The 14,697-nt window shown below is 38.2% G+C and overlaps 1 protein-coding gene across 1 annotated transcript; it reads right to left on the bottom strand.

Moving 5' to 3' along the window:
• Positions 1 to 6,397: 6,397 nt before the first annotated feature.
• CLEC3A (C-type lectin domain family 3 member A) lies at positions 6,398 to 14,214 on the bottom strand. The gene is made up of 3 exons (XM_020964938.1): positions 14,088 to 14,214; positions 9,023 to 9,106; positions 6,398 to 6,995 (listed from the first exon to the last, which is right to left on the bottom strand). Exons 1-3 carry the CDS (start codon positions 14,194 to 14,196, stop codon positions 6,604 to 6,606), a joined length of 585 nt encoding a protein of 194 aa, XP_020820597.1. The 5' UTR covers positions 14,197 to 14,214; the 3' UTR covers positions 6,398 to 6,603.
• Positions 14,215 to 14,697: the final 483 nt, after the last annotated feature.

Genomic DNA, 14,697 nt, shown 5'->3' with positions numbered 1-14,697 from the left:
TTTTACTGTGATCATTTACTATTTGCTAATCTTTTGAAACATGTTAATTTCCCTATTGGATTATAAAGTTGTGCCAATTCTCTACATATTTTGGATATAAGATTTTTATTTGTTTCACTCTACTACTCCTCTTCTAATCATGCCTTCATTGATTATACTGGTGTAAAAGGGGTTTTTTAATATAATGAAAATTGTCTATTTTATTGAATGGAATGGAAAAGCATTTATTGTGCTTACTATGTTCCAAACATTATTAATCACTGGAGATACAAGTAGGAAAGATATATAGTTCCTATTCCCAAGGAACAACATTCTGTCTCTTCTTTGGTTAAGAATTCTTCTCCCTAGTCGTGGTTTTGAAAGATACCTGATCTTATTCTCTTATAATTTTTTAATGGCGTAATTTTTTACATTCAGAATGCATTTTTACTTTCAGCCTTTTATGACATATAGTGCAATCCTTGACAAATGATTTTCCAGTTTTCTTGGCAGTTTTTATTTTTTAAAAAAAGGGAGTTTTTTTCTCTCTAGCAATTCATTTTCCTATGTTTATCAAAAATTAGATTATTGTTTTCACTAGAATCAGTTTCTCCTCCTCCTCTTCCTCTTCTTCCTTTTATGAGGGTAGATCTTCCTATCTCTCCCAAGCTGGAAGTGCAATAGCTAATCAGGGGCCCACTCCCATTGATGATCAACACAGAGGTTTTGACTTGCTTCTTTCCCAACTCGGGCCAGTTCACCTTTCCTTAGATAGCCTGGTGCCTTCTCCCTTGCAGGAGCTCACCATATTGATGCTGGACTTAGGGCAGGCACCAGACTGACTTGAGCTCATAGCTTCCAAGCTCAAGAAACCCACCAGTCTCAGCTTTCCTAGCAGCAAAGACTACAGAAACATTGCAACAAATACCACTTTTTGTTGCTATTTTTTTCACTTACATGCTTTCTGTTTTTAAACCAGTACCATTTGGTTCAGATGAATACTTTGTTAAGATGAGAAATGATATTCCACTTTATTTGTATTTTTTCTGATCATTTTCCTTGAGATTCACTCTCCTTTTGTTTTCCCAAATGAACATTGTTATTATTTTGTCTTGTTCTATAATGTATTCCTTCAATGATTTGATTACTACAGCACTAAATCTGTAAATATAGGTGCTATAGTAATTTTCTTTGTATTGGAACAGCTCAAGCATGGAAGGAAGTATCTCCCTAATTACTCTCTTCCTTTATTTCTGTCAAAAGTGTCCTATAGTTGTATTTTCTATAAACCATTGTGTATTTTGGTAGATTAACTCCCATAGATTTTGAGCATTTTGTAGTTATTATGAGTTGAATTTCTTTTATTAAAGTTTCTTCTTTTTTTTGTTAATACTGTATAGAAGTGCTGGTGATTTTTGTGAATTTATTTTGTATATTTTGAGGCAGCTAAGTTGTTCAGCACACAGAAAGCTCAAGTTGGAGTCAGGAGGACAAGAGTTCAAATCCTGCTTCAGACACTTGATAGCTATATGACCTTTTTTGAACCTCAGCTTCTACAAAGGACCTGGAGTTGGTATCTTCTCTTATCTCTTATTATTCATTAGAAGGTTAGTATTGTCATATAAATTATTCTTTTGGTTCTACTAATTTCTCCCTCAGGTTGCTCTGAAACTGTCTATTTTATTATTTCTCAAAGCTCAATATTTCATTTCATATTGCATTCTTATATCATAATTTGTTTAGTCATTCCCCAGTAGATGGTCATCCCCTTAGTTTCTAGTTCTTTGTTACCACACAAAAAAACTGTTACAAATAATTTTGTATGTATGGGTCCATTTCCTTTTTCTTTGGTCTACTTGGTGAAATAAGCCTAGTAGTAATATTGCTGAGTTATTAAAGAGTGTGCACAACTTTGGGGGCCCAGTTCCAAATCACTGTCTATTGTGACTTGGCCAATTCACAGCTCCAACAACCATGCCTGTTTCCCAAAAGCCCTTCCAACATTTGTAATTATCCTTTTCTGCCATCTTTGTCAATTTGATGGGTGTGAAGTAGAACCTGAGAGATGCTTTAATTTGAATTTCTTTAATTATTTGTGATTTACTCCTTCAATCTTCTCATAACTTCTTATGGAAGTGATTAATTACAATCTTTGCTGCCTTCCACTATCTTCTCTCAACTGTATATGTTAGGGATTCCCTGTTCCCTCCTGGGCTTGCCTTGATTTAACTACTGTTCAAGATCTTCCCATCCCACCCCCCAACACTGACAGATACTGGACCAATAATGGTATTATCCCAAATGAAAGTGGCTCATTTATATAGAGGGGATCCAATATGGTCATTGTTAGATTGGCAGAAGAGGCCTGATCACTGTCAATGAAAAGAAATCTCTTTTGCAATGATATTTATAAGCAACATGGTGTAGTTGAAAGGGCACTGAACTTGGTTTTGAATCTCAGATCTAATGCTTACAATTTTTATGACTCTTTTTAAGTCTCCATTTGCTCAGTTGCAAAATAGGGATTGTAATCATGTAACCTCCCTCCAGGGATGTTGTAAGAAAAGGGCCTTACAAATCTTAAAGCACTTCACTACATTTTAAACTTTTTGAAGGGCATCAGTCCTGTAATGCTACATTCCTTTGGAGCTCTAGCTCGCTGGTCTGGTCTGGAAGGTTTCCAGGTGGTGTCTGAAAGTTTGAACACTCCTGATATTGACAAACATGGCAGAGAACATAGTTTTCACATCAGAATAACCAAGGTATTTGATTGAAGAGCATTTAGCCTTTATTAGACAGTAAAAAGATCTATAACTAAGAAACTCAATTCTAAGCATATTTTGAAAAGGAGACTGTGGGCCAAGACATGGTCTACAGAACATATCGATGTGCAATATTGCATGAATGATGTGATGAGAGAAAGTTATGCTTAAATGAAGTGATCTAAGGTATTTTGGATTACTCTGTGTCTATAGACAAAGAAAATTATTACATTTTAAAAATACAAATATAGTTGATGAGTTGAGCTCTAAAATGATTTTAGGTAAACAATTTGAGGAATATGTTCACAGATGAACTAGAACCACCTTCTCACGGAATGGGATCCTGGGCCATATAGCAAAAATGAAAGACAACAGATGGGCTATCTGACCTACAGACTGGGCAGCAGCTTTTTGGGTCTGGTTGTTCAAACAGAAATGGAAATGGTGGGTGTGAGATCATTTTTTCTGGTGCTCAGTGGATTTGTGATGAGTAGTGAGAGATCTGAATATGAATGTCAATATGAAAGTAATTTTTGCACCCCAAGAGAGACAGTATGGTGTAAAGGGTAGTGCAGATATGGAGTCAAGAAGACCTAGGCTTAGATCCTGCTTCAGATACTTATTGTGTGACCTTGGGTAAGTCACTTAAGCTCCTGTCCCTCTGTGTCCTCATCTGTAAAATGAAGGGGTGAGACTTGAAGACTTCAAAAGTACTTCCCAGCTCTAGATTTATGATCTATAATCCATGTGGCAAAAATGGACATCATGGGGCAGTTGGTGGCGCAGTGAATAGAGTTCTGGCCTTGGAGTCAGGAGGACCTGAGTTCAAATCCAGTCTCAGACACTTAACACTTACTAGCCATGTGACTCTGGGCAAGTCACTTAACCCCAATCGCCTCACCAAAAAGCAAAAAAAAAATGGACAGCAGATGAACTGTCTGACATACAGACTGGATGGCAAATGTTTGAGTCTGGGTATTCAAACAAAGATGGAAATCAAGTGTGAGATCATTGATTCTGGTGTTTGAGGCTAACCATGGTCTAGAAGAAAGTGTTGTGGGTTCAGAATAGGAGTTTTGGGTTCAGATAGAAGGTTCATACAGATATAGATTTAAATAGAGGTCACATGATATAGAGAAAAGAGAATTGGATTTAAAGTCAAAGAGCATGGGTCCTAATCCTGGCTCTGCCACTCACAATTTGTAGAACCTTGGACAAGTCACTTCATTTCTCTGGACCTAAGTTTCCTCCTCTATAAAAAGAGAGTTGGACTTGATGCCCTTTCAGGTCTCTTCTTACCCTTATTTTAGGATCCTATAAAATCCTGGTTCTAACACTTTTTAGATCTAAGAGCACTAACATCACATTTTACCCAGTGATATGCTGGAGTCAACTTGTATGGCTTAGGAGAATTGATTGTTAAATTTTCAGTGTAAGCATTTACACCATGGATATCAGAAAACTCTAGATATCCGGGCTTGATTTATGGTTTTGTTGTTTCTCTAGACTTAAGAAAATGATGAAGAAAATGTTAATAGTGCACATTAAAGTGTGTTGTGTGTACTCCCCCACCTTAACCCCAGCTCAGAGCCAGTTGTTAAGCTTTCGCCAGAACACCCCTGATATCACCTCTTCAATCATTAGCACAACCATTACGGCATAATAAAAAATACATTGGCTTTGAAATCAGAAGACTTGGATTTGAATTCTGAATCTGCTGGGTACTCGCTGTATAACTTTAATCAAAATCCTCTGATCTGCAAAATGGTGATCATTTAATTCAACACCTACTATGTGCAAGGCCCTGAAATATTCCTTGCATCATCTACTTTATTTTATTTTATTTTTTTAGGCAATTGGGGTTAAGTGACTTGCCCAGGGTCACACAGCTAGTAAGTGTCAAGTGTTTGGTCTGGCCGGATTTGAACTCAGGTTCTCCTGACTTCAGGGCCGGTGCTCTATCCACTGCACCATCTAGCTGCCCCTTGCATCATCTACTTTACAGGAAAGCTCTTGTAAATCTTCAAGTGTCATAGAAATTAGGTTAAATGGTGATAATTAAATTAATGAAATGGATTTTTTCCTCCCGATTCTGATTCACCTCATAATTTGTTAGTAAAATGGCAGCTATTCCTCCATTTCTTGCCTGTGTGTGATTTGTTGTGTTTTTCTTGATTGCAATCAACGATATGAGAAGTGTCCAGATGGTTCTAGGAATGTCTGGTGTGGTGGTCAAATAAGCCAACTAACTTATCTTGTCCATTTTGATTTAGTGCCTTCATTTGCTTACTGAGAAATACCAGGGAAGCAGGCATTGTTTAAAGGGGTGATAACTATCACCTTTTCTAGTGAGATTTGTATCCTGTTTAAACAGGGGGTGGCCTGAACACCACAAGGATATGTCTTAAAGGAGGCTGCCTGATACAGTGAGATCATTGAATTTGGAGTCAAAAGATCAAAGTCTTAACCGTAATGCTGTCACTTAATTGTGCAAATCACTTTCTCTTTCTAAGCCTCAGTTTCTTAAGCTGTGAAATCGAGATGATAATATTTGTGCTCTCTATATCCCAAGATTGCTATGAGGAAAATGTTTTGTCAAGCTTAAAAAATTAGAGGGTTGGGAATTGCTGCTTAAGGGACCAGTTGATAAAGAGGTTCCCATGGTTTTCCAGCATCTGCCCTCTTGTGAAGTAGATGGTACAAATATAAGCACTGTCATATTACAAACGAGGAAACTGGGGCTCTGAGAAATATAATCATAACCATCAGACTGATATGTCTTGGCAACTGGTAGCTAGAATTTCAATTTCTTATTTAGGAGTAAAGATAATTTAGTTTTTCAATAGCTTAACAGTTAATAACTGGAAATTGTCTAAGTTTGGGGTACAGGGAAAAAGCGTTGAACTTGGAGTCGAGACCACAATTCAAATCCAAGCTCTAACACTTACTGCTACCTGTATGACCTTGGACAAGTCAATTACCTTCTCAGAAACTCAGTCTTCTATATAATGAAGGAGTTGGATTTCACTAGATGGTATTTTTTCAGCTAGACTTTCTCAATTAAAAAGATATATGGATTTTCATTTCAAGTCTGGCTAGACAGTGAAAGCTGATGGGTTCTAGTAGCTAATAATGCTTTATTTTTAAAACTGATCTAAATTACAAAACACTTCCCTCGCCTTATGAGGCACATGGCACAAGCTTTACTATCCCCATTTTGCTTATGAGAAAACTGAGGCTAACGTGGCTAAAGTGACTTAGATGAGGCTATAAAGCACATAAGTACTAAAGCTAGAATTCAAACTCAGGTCCATCAGTTCCAAAGCCATTTCTCTCCCCATGACTCCATCAGAGTGGATAATTTCTAGACATCTCTCTTCAGCTGCTAAAACTGTTTGATTTCTCAAATTCTCTTCATTCCTAAATAATTAAAAATGTTATCTCTCAAATTGCTATGGCATTGCTCAAGAAGTTTAGTCAAATTCTGCTGGAGACTGGCAGATTTCAAGAACCTTAATGTCAATTATTCTTTCATTAAATAATAATAATTCTAATAGTTTTGACTTCAAACTCATTTTTTTCAATGCTACTCCACCAGCCAGTGGCTGAAATATATGACAGGGTGAGTCCCAATGGGAACATTTTTAATAATGTGCATATTGTAGCATAGACATTTCCAATGTCACACAGCCATGCAGATGACATGTGGTCAGTTGGGCAGACCAATCACTTTGTTCTAATCACATACGGTTGTCTGGGTTTCCATTCATGCCTTTCTGAATCTTATGGATGAGCAACATCTATCAATGGGAAGGGTCAATGTCACATTCTGCCTGGAAGCTTTGTGTTCAGGAGGAACTCTCTAGGGAATGATGAATTCACATATGTATCTCTTGCTGCTCCGACATGACTCATCACTCCACTTTCCTTGAGCTGCTTGGGAGAACAGGGCACAGTTTTCCCTCTTCCCTCCATTGGGCTGTGCACGATCCCAATTGAGGAAGGTAATGGCAACACCATTGACATCAACAAATTTGCCTTCATTGACCATGTCGTTAATCCCCAGCCAAAAATCATTAACACCCGGCAGACTGTTTTTTCCATAGTCTCGCAGGGCATTGGTTTCATCACTGTTCCTGGGAATGACCAGGGTCCCACCTTTGGAAATGCAGTCCTCATTTGCCTCATGGAAGTGCTTGGAGATATCAGATGCCAGGTAGCACTTTTTGTGTGCTTTCACTCCTCGGAGACAGACTGTGAAGAGAATAATGATTTTTAAATGCATAAAATAAAATTACAGTAGAAATCAGTAATGTTGAATTTAGCTATCAAAATATATTTTAAAGTAAGTTCATGGACCCCAAGTTAAGAATCCCTGCTGTATTAGAAAAAAAAATTCTTTAAGGACAGTCTGTCCTGCTTTTATGCTTATATCCTCAATACTTAACACAGTGCCTTAGATGCAGAAAGCATTTGTTAAATGCTTTTCATTCATACATTTCTTGGATGAAAAACATAGTGTATGGTGCCAGCCTCATACTCAAAGGTTTTCCATCTTGGTAAAGCCTGTCAGAGCTTGTGCTTTATCATAATAACCTTTAAGAGCCCAGGCTAATTCCTATACCACCATATGCATAGTAGGTTAATAAATATTTTTTCACTAAATGAGTTACCTTGTTTCATTATTTTGAATTTTATACCTATTCCTTTAAAAAAAATCAATCTGAATACCATCAAGGAATCACCTAGTATAGTGGCCATGATGCTTAACTAGGAGCCAGTTCACCTAGATTCCAGTTCTAGCAGTTATTCTAATTAATAGTGAACTAAGTCACCTTCATTTTCCATGCCTCATTTTTTTCTGGGGGGAGGCAGGGATTAGGCAATGGGGTTAAGTGACTTGCCCAAGGTCACACAGCTAGTATATGTTTGTATGTCTGAGGCCGGATTTGAACTCAGGTACTCCTGACTCCAGGCCCGGTGCTCTATCCACTGCACCACCTAACTGCCCCCAGGCCTCATTTTTCTCATTTGGCAAATGGGACTAATAATACTTGTTCTGCCTTATTCATGCATCTGGCATGAGACTCTAGTGGGATAATGAGTGTGATAATATTTCACAAACTAAGCAGATGAAAGGAGTCTGAGCTACCAAAGACCAACACCCAGTGAGTTATTTGAGGGGTCAGGGGCAGAAGCCAGAAGCCAGGCCCTGAAGTAGAGGAAAAACTGATTATAATTTAAATCAACCTCTTAATTTGTAAGTAATTTCCTACAGTGAAATATCAAAGAAACTCAGGCTTGCCTATGACCAGGGATCTTTGGACAGGAACAATGGAAAGAGCTAGGCATTTGGAGACATAAGACCTGGGTTTGAATCTCACATCTGACACTCAATAGTTACATGCTCTTGAATAAGTCAGGTCCCCTCACTAAGCCTCATTTTCCTCATCTAGAAAATGGTGATAATAATTCTTGCATTTCTTACCTGACAAAGCTACAATTTGTAAACACAAAGTGCTATGTGGTAGCACAAGCAAAGGCAGCTGGTGGTGCAGTGGATAGAGCACTAGGCTTGGACGTAAGAAGATCTGAGTTCAAATCTGACCTCAGACACTTACCAGTTGTGTGACTCTGTGCATGTCACTTAACCTCAGTTTCCTTAACTGTAAAATGGGTGTAATAATAGTTCCTACTTCATAGGATTGTTGTGAGTATCAGATGAGATAATAATTGTAAAGTGCTTAGTATAGTCAGTGCCTAGCACATAGCAGATGCTATATAATGCTTAGGCCCTTCTACTCCTTATGTGTGAACCAACTCTATTTGCTTTTAGAATGTTATTTCTTCTTGGTGTTGAGTGATGAGGATTTTATAGCAATTCAGCTTTTGGAGAATCTCTTCTTTTCATTCATTGTGGTACGTTGGAAAAATCATTAGATTTGAAATCAGAAGATCTGAGTTTGAATCTGAGTTTCTCTACTTACTATCCATGTGACCTACAGCAAGTCACTTCTTATCTTTTAGCTACAGTTTTGTCCTCTGAGGTCTGTCATTTAGGATGATAAATACTTCTAAAGTGTCTACTATGTGCCAGGCACTGTGCTAAACACTGGGGAAATAAATAAGAAAAAGAAGACAGTTGTATAAAATGAAGGCAGTAGGACTCATTGATTCCTAAGGTCCTTTCTAGCTCTGACATTCTGTGCTCCTTTGAACCCAGATCTTCAATAACATGTTATACCTTTCAGCAACAAAGCATCCTTGACATACATTCTTACCTGTCTGCAGGGCTTGCATTTCCTTCAAGGCATTTACTTCTCTCCAGAGCTTCTCCACCTGTGTTTTTAGGTCACCATCCTTTTCTTTTGTGCACAGGAGAAAGACATAAGACACCAAGACAAGAATGTTGAAAAGTAGTCTTTGCTGAACAGAGAGGCCAACAGGCAGTCACAAAGGAAAATACCTTGATTCATATGACCCACAAGCAAATGATCATTAGAAAGTTTCTTTGAAGGACTTAACACAGGGCAATGCTGTGTGATCTTGAGCAGTCACTTTCCCTCACTGAGCTTCAGCTTCTTCTTCTTTAAAATGGGAATAAAATTACGCACCTCACGGGTTTGTGTTACTTTCTCATCCATTGTCCTTAGTTTCCTTCTTTGTAAAAAGAAATAATGTTTGCACTTTCTACCTAACAGGGTGGTTGTGAAGGGTAAATGATGATAATGTATGGATAGTGTTTTGCAATCCTTAGATTATATGATTTACAGCTGGAAATGATCATAGAGACCATTTAATCCAACCTCCACTTTTTACAGAGGAAGAAAATTAGGTCCAGAAAAGGGGAATTATTTACTCAAGATTATATAGCTAGTAAACAGCAGAACTGGATTCAAAACAAGTTTTCTGATTAAATCCTGTGCTTTTTGCCCCACACCAGGCTGCCTGGTAAAACACTACTCAGGTGAGATCTATTATTGTTATTATTTTTTATTATTAGCATTAGAGTACAACATCCTTTATTGAATGGATTACTCATGGCCTGTCGCAGGTTTTAGAAAAGGGCTAAACACATTACAATAATTATTAAGCACCCACTATGTACAGAACATTATGCTGTATACTGAGGAACATAACAAAGTTTAAATAAGCCTCTATCCTGATTGTGAGGGAATTCAAAGCCCAGTTGGGGCTAATCTACATCTTAGCCATGAGCATGACCTATAATAATGATAGTATTTACTGACATTTCTGTGGTGATTTGAAGTTCATGAATTGCTTTCATCACAATAACACTTTGAAATAGGCAGCATGAGTATTACTGTCTTTCAGCTTTTCAGCTGGCAAGTATTTAATAGCTAGCATTTATTTAGAGCAAATATTATCTCACTTTTTCCTTTCAACAACCCTGGGAGATAAGTGCTATTATTACCCCCTATTTTACAGATGAAGAAACTGAGTCAGACAGAGGTTAAGTGACACAGTTAGCTGTGTCTGAGGCCAGATTTGAACTCAGGTCTTTTTGACTTCAAGACCAATACTCCATCCACTCTATCACCTAGCTGTCCCTTTTTGTGCTTGGCACTGTGGTAGGCACTGGGGCTATAAATACAATAAATGAAACAATGTCTACTGGCTGAGAACTTACATTATAACAGGGGAGACAACAAAGATTTATATATGCATGTGTGTAGATCTACATATATATTACATATATTCATTATATTTTTGTATATAACTTAAATTATAGTACATATTTATATATAAACACATAACTTTATATAGATATATAAATATAGGTAGATATAGATATATAGGCATGTATAGCATAAATAAAAAAGAATAAAAACAAAGTTTAACATAAGAAAGGGAAGGCATAGTGGTTGAAGGGACTGGCAAAAGCTTCACGTCGAAGGTGGTGCTTCAGGCACATCTTGATGTAAGGGAGGGAGTCTCTGAGGCAGAGAAGAGGAGGGAGGGCTTTCTAGGCACGGGCGAGGGCTAGTGCAAAGACATAGATTGCCACGGGTAAGGTACAGAGAGAATGTCAGTTTGGCTGCATCACATTGTATGGGAGAGGAACAGTGTCTAATTGGCCTGGAAAGAAAGGTTGGGGCTATTTGGTGAGGGCTTTAAAAATTAAACAAAGCTTATTTTTGATTCTAGAGGGAATGAGGAGCCACTAGCAAGGTGGGAGCACTTTTGGTTTATAAAATTGAGGCCAGATTACCAAGTTCTGCACAATGCTGTGAGGAAAAGAGTATAAATATTAGAGAATGCAGCCAATTAGGAGGCCATGTGGCCTAGTGGAAAGACTTCTGGATTTAGAATCAAAGGACTTGGGTTTGAAATCCCAGGCCTACCACTTGTAGCATGACTCTGAACAAGTCTCTTACCTTCTCTGTGCCTGAGTTTTACTGTATGTAAAATAAGAGTATTAGACTAGACCAATCTCCAAGGTCCTCTCTAGAATTATGAGTTAGCTCTATGAAATACAAAATATGTATTTCTTAGCTCTATTGTTTAACATTCAGTGGTGAAAAGGTTGCAGACCTCATCCCAGTAATTTTTGTTGTTGTTGTTCAGTCATTTCAGTCATGTCTGACTCTTCGTGACCCCTTTTTCGCTGGGGAGTTTCTTGCCAAAGAAATTGGAGTGGTTTGCTGTTCCTTTCTCGAGCTCATTTACAGATGAGGAAAAGGGTTAAGGGACTTGCCCAGGGTCACATGGCTAGTAAGTGTCTGAGGCTGGATTTGAACTCAGGTCTTCCTGACTCCAGGCCCAGTACTTAATCTACTGCACCAGTAATAGAATTCTCCTTTTCTCTTCCTCAGTGTCTGCTCTTTAGATTTCTCAGTAAGGCTCATGGGTACTGTTTAATCTTGTCACAATACTCTTTGTTGTAAAAAAAAAATCCATGGACTTGGAATCAGGACAGCTAGATTTGAGTATCCTAAGTTACCTGGATAATCCTGGGTAAGTCACTTGCCCCATTTGAATCTCAGTTTGTCTATCTGTAAAATCAGAATACTAATCCTTGCACTCAGAGTGGTGTCATGAGGAAAGCACTTTGCGAACTACAAAGTGCTAGAGAAATGGGAGCTAACATTTTTTACCCCCATTTTAGAGATCAGGAAACTGAAGCCCAGCTAAATGAAGGAACTTGTCCAGTGTTACAGAGCTCATAAAGGGTAAAGCTAAAATTAGAATCTAGCTAGGTTTCTTGGTTCCAAATCTACTGCTCTTCCCATTATGTCAGAAATGTTAAGGAGCAGCTAGGTGGCACAGTGGATAGAGCACCAGCCCTGGATTCAGGAGGATCTGAGTTCAAATCTGGCCTTAGACACATAACTCTTGCTAGCTGTGTGACCCTGGGAAAGTCACAACCCCACTGACTAGCCAAAAAAAAAGAATTGTCAGGAATTTGAACCAATTGAACGGGGTGGTATTGGACAACTTAGGAATAACTTAAAGCTCTGGCATGAAATTTTGTGGGTACCATGGACAAGTTCCTTCATCTCTCCAGTTAAACTAAATGCTCCAAAATGTCTTTTCCACTTCTGATATTTCACATTATTTTATTTTTTATTATTTTTAGGCAATTGGGGTTAAATGACTTGCCCAAGGTCACACAACTAGTAGGTGTTAGATGTTTGGTCTGAGGTCAGATTTGAACTCAGGTCCTCCGGACTTCAGGGCTGGTGCTGTATCCACTGCACCACCTAGCTGCCACAATATTTCACATTCTTGTTCTAAGTTTCTGTCCACATTTAACATTCTATGTTACATAATCAAAGGTCCCTTCCAACTTTGTTAGTTATCCTTCCAATTCTGATATACTTTTTTTTGGTGAGGCAATTGGGGTTAAGTGACTTGCTCATGGTCACACAGCTAGTAGGTGTCAAGTGTCTGAGGCCAGATTTGAACTCAGGTCCTCCTGACTCCAAGGCCAGAGCTCTATCCACTGTGCCACCTAGCTACCCCCAATATACTCTTACAGACTGTTAAAGCTGGAAGCAACCTTCAAAATGCTTTATTTCAAACTTCATTTTACAGGTGAGAAACCTGGGCACCAGAGAGGAGAAGCATTTTGCCCAAGGTCACACAGCTAAGAAATGGCAGAGTCAGGGCTTGAGGCAGGCCATTCTTTCTCCCACTGAAATTCTCTTTTCACTCTGGCTAGTCTCTCATTATGTGTTGTGTTGTGTGTTCCAAAGACCCATCTAACTCTGATATTCTATGGTGTAGGGTTTGTGTGTAGTAAAGTATATAGAGTCCCAGCGATCTGTTTCCCAGAGCCGAGTCTCAGGCATAGCATTTTTCATCTCTCAGCCTTCTCACAAAGCCTTCCCTGTCCCAGATGATCATGGTTCGTGTCCCAAAGAAATCCCACTTGGGAGTCTTGGTTTCTTCAGTGTAATGTTGAGAGGCTGCCAAAAAAATATTATTTTGGGGGTGGAGACTGAACCTTGAGATGTACCCGTGATAAGTTAGGGACCAAAACAATATCTACCTTGGTTATACATAGAGATATGACTAACAAATACACATATTCCTGTTCTTCCTCATTGTCTGGCCTCAGATATTAGCAGCAATCACCATTTTGCAAAGGTCCTTTAAGGTAGACAAAATGGTGGTTATATAAACTTGCCACATCATCCATTTCTGTCTGCATTCATTCTTTTATTTCCCTTCCCTTTCCCTCCAGCCTCCTTCTTGTATTTTCTGATCAGGCAGGGTCAGAATTGGACTTCAAGAAAATGTACTAGCAAATATGAAATTGCCCAGAAAAAAACTTAACTTACAATTACTCAAGCCCAAACTAGTATTTGCAAAGATAGGAAATTGGGAAAAGAATCTCTATAATCATAGAAAAGAAAAGCATAAATGACACACAACATTTATATGGTGTCACATGTGGATATCGATTCTATTTTTGCTTCTATGTTTTGATTATTCATAAGAAGTTCAATCCTGGGTTATTTATTAATGAAGGAAAATTGACAAGCAAACATCAGAATCACCTTTACCTAGCAGTTCCCTGAAGTCTGTAGAATTACAGAAAGGAATAAAGAGGGATTTTGATCCTTTCCCTTGACTTGAGTCTTTGATAATTTTTCCCTCTTGAAATATTTCTTTTTTTTAATTATTTTTTTAAATGTTAAAAAAAAAGACAAGGCAACGAATATCAGAGTTAGAAGGGGCTTCAGAACATAGAATGTTAGAACTGAAAGAGGCCTTAGAAGAGAATGTCAGCATAGACACATTTATGTTCTATGTTCTAAGTTCCTTCCCAACACTTTTATTTCACAAACCTCTTAACATATAAAGGAAAACGGTTACCTTTCACTCTACGTTTGCTGTGTTTTCTGGCTTTTAGTTTGGCAGGCTGGCTTTGATCAAGGAGCAAAATGATGATGAGAATGAAGATCCCAAGTCCATTATGGGCCATTTCTCTCCAAGAAGTGTCTTGAGAAGACTCAGGAGCAGTTAGGAGCAAATGGTGCAGCCAAATCGTCCTGGGCTTTATAAAATGAACTAGGGAAGCTGGCTCTTCTTTTGCTCAAGAAACTAGTCAAAGTGCTTCTGTTGGCTGGAGTATAAGGTGGCTCCTTGTTCTCCCTCCACAGGTTAAAAAAAGCTTCATTTTGGCTACACCTCTTGGCTGATTTGCATTTTGACAGATGACTTTTATCCCTGGTACATCACATTCAGTTTTCCACCCATTACTCCCATACCTCCCAGAATACTGGTGTGTTTGGGAAGCCTACTTTTTAAGTATCCAACTTAAAACTTCTGAAACTAATGGTGGTCAGTGATAATCAAAATAATAGCTCCTATTTAGAAGATGTTCTGTAAGGTTTACAAGATCCTTCCTACACAAAGCCGTATGAGTTAGTATAACTTTTAGTTTCTCTATTTTGCAACTGTGGAAACTGAGGTCTAGAGTTAT

The sequence above is a fragment of the Phascolarctos cinereus genome, unplaced genomic scaffold (genome assembly GCF_003287225.1).
Source record: "Phascolarctos cinereus isolate Bilbo 61053 unplaced genomic scaffold, phaCin_HiC Scaffold_2;HRSCAF=192, whole genome shotgun sequence".
NCBI lineage: Eukaryota > Metazoa > Chordata > Mammalia > Diprotodontia > Phascolarctidae > Phascolarctos > Phascolarctos cinereus.
Note: the sequence above shows the minus strand (reverse complement) of the source record. Positions and strands in the feature narration are given on the sequence as shown.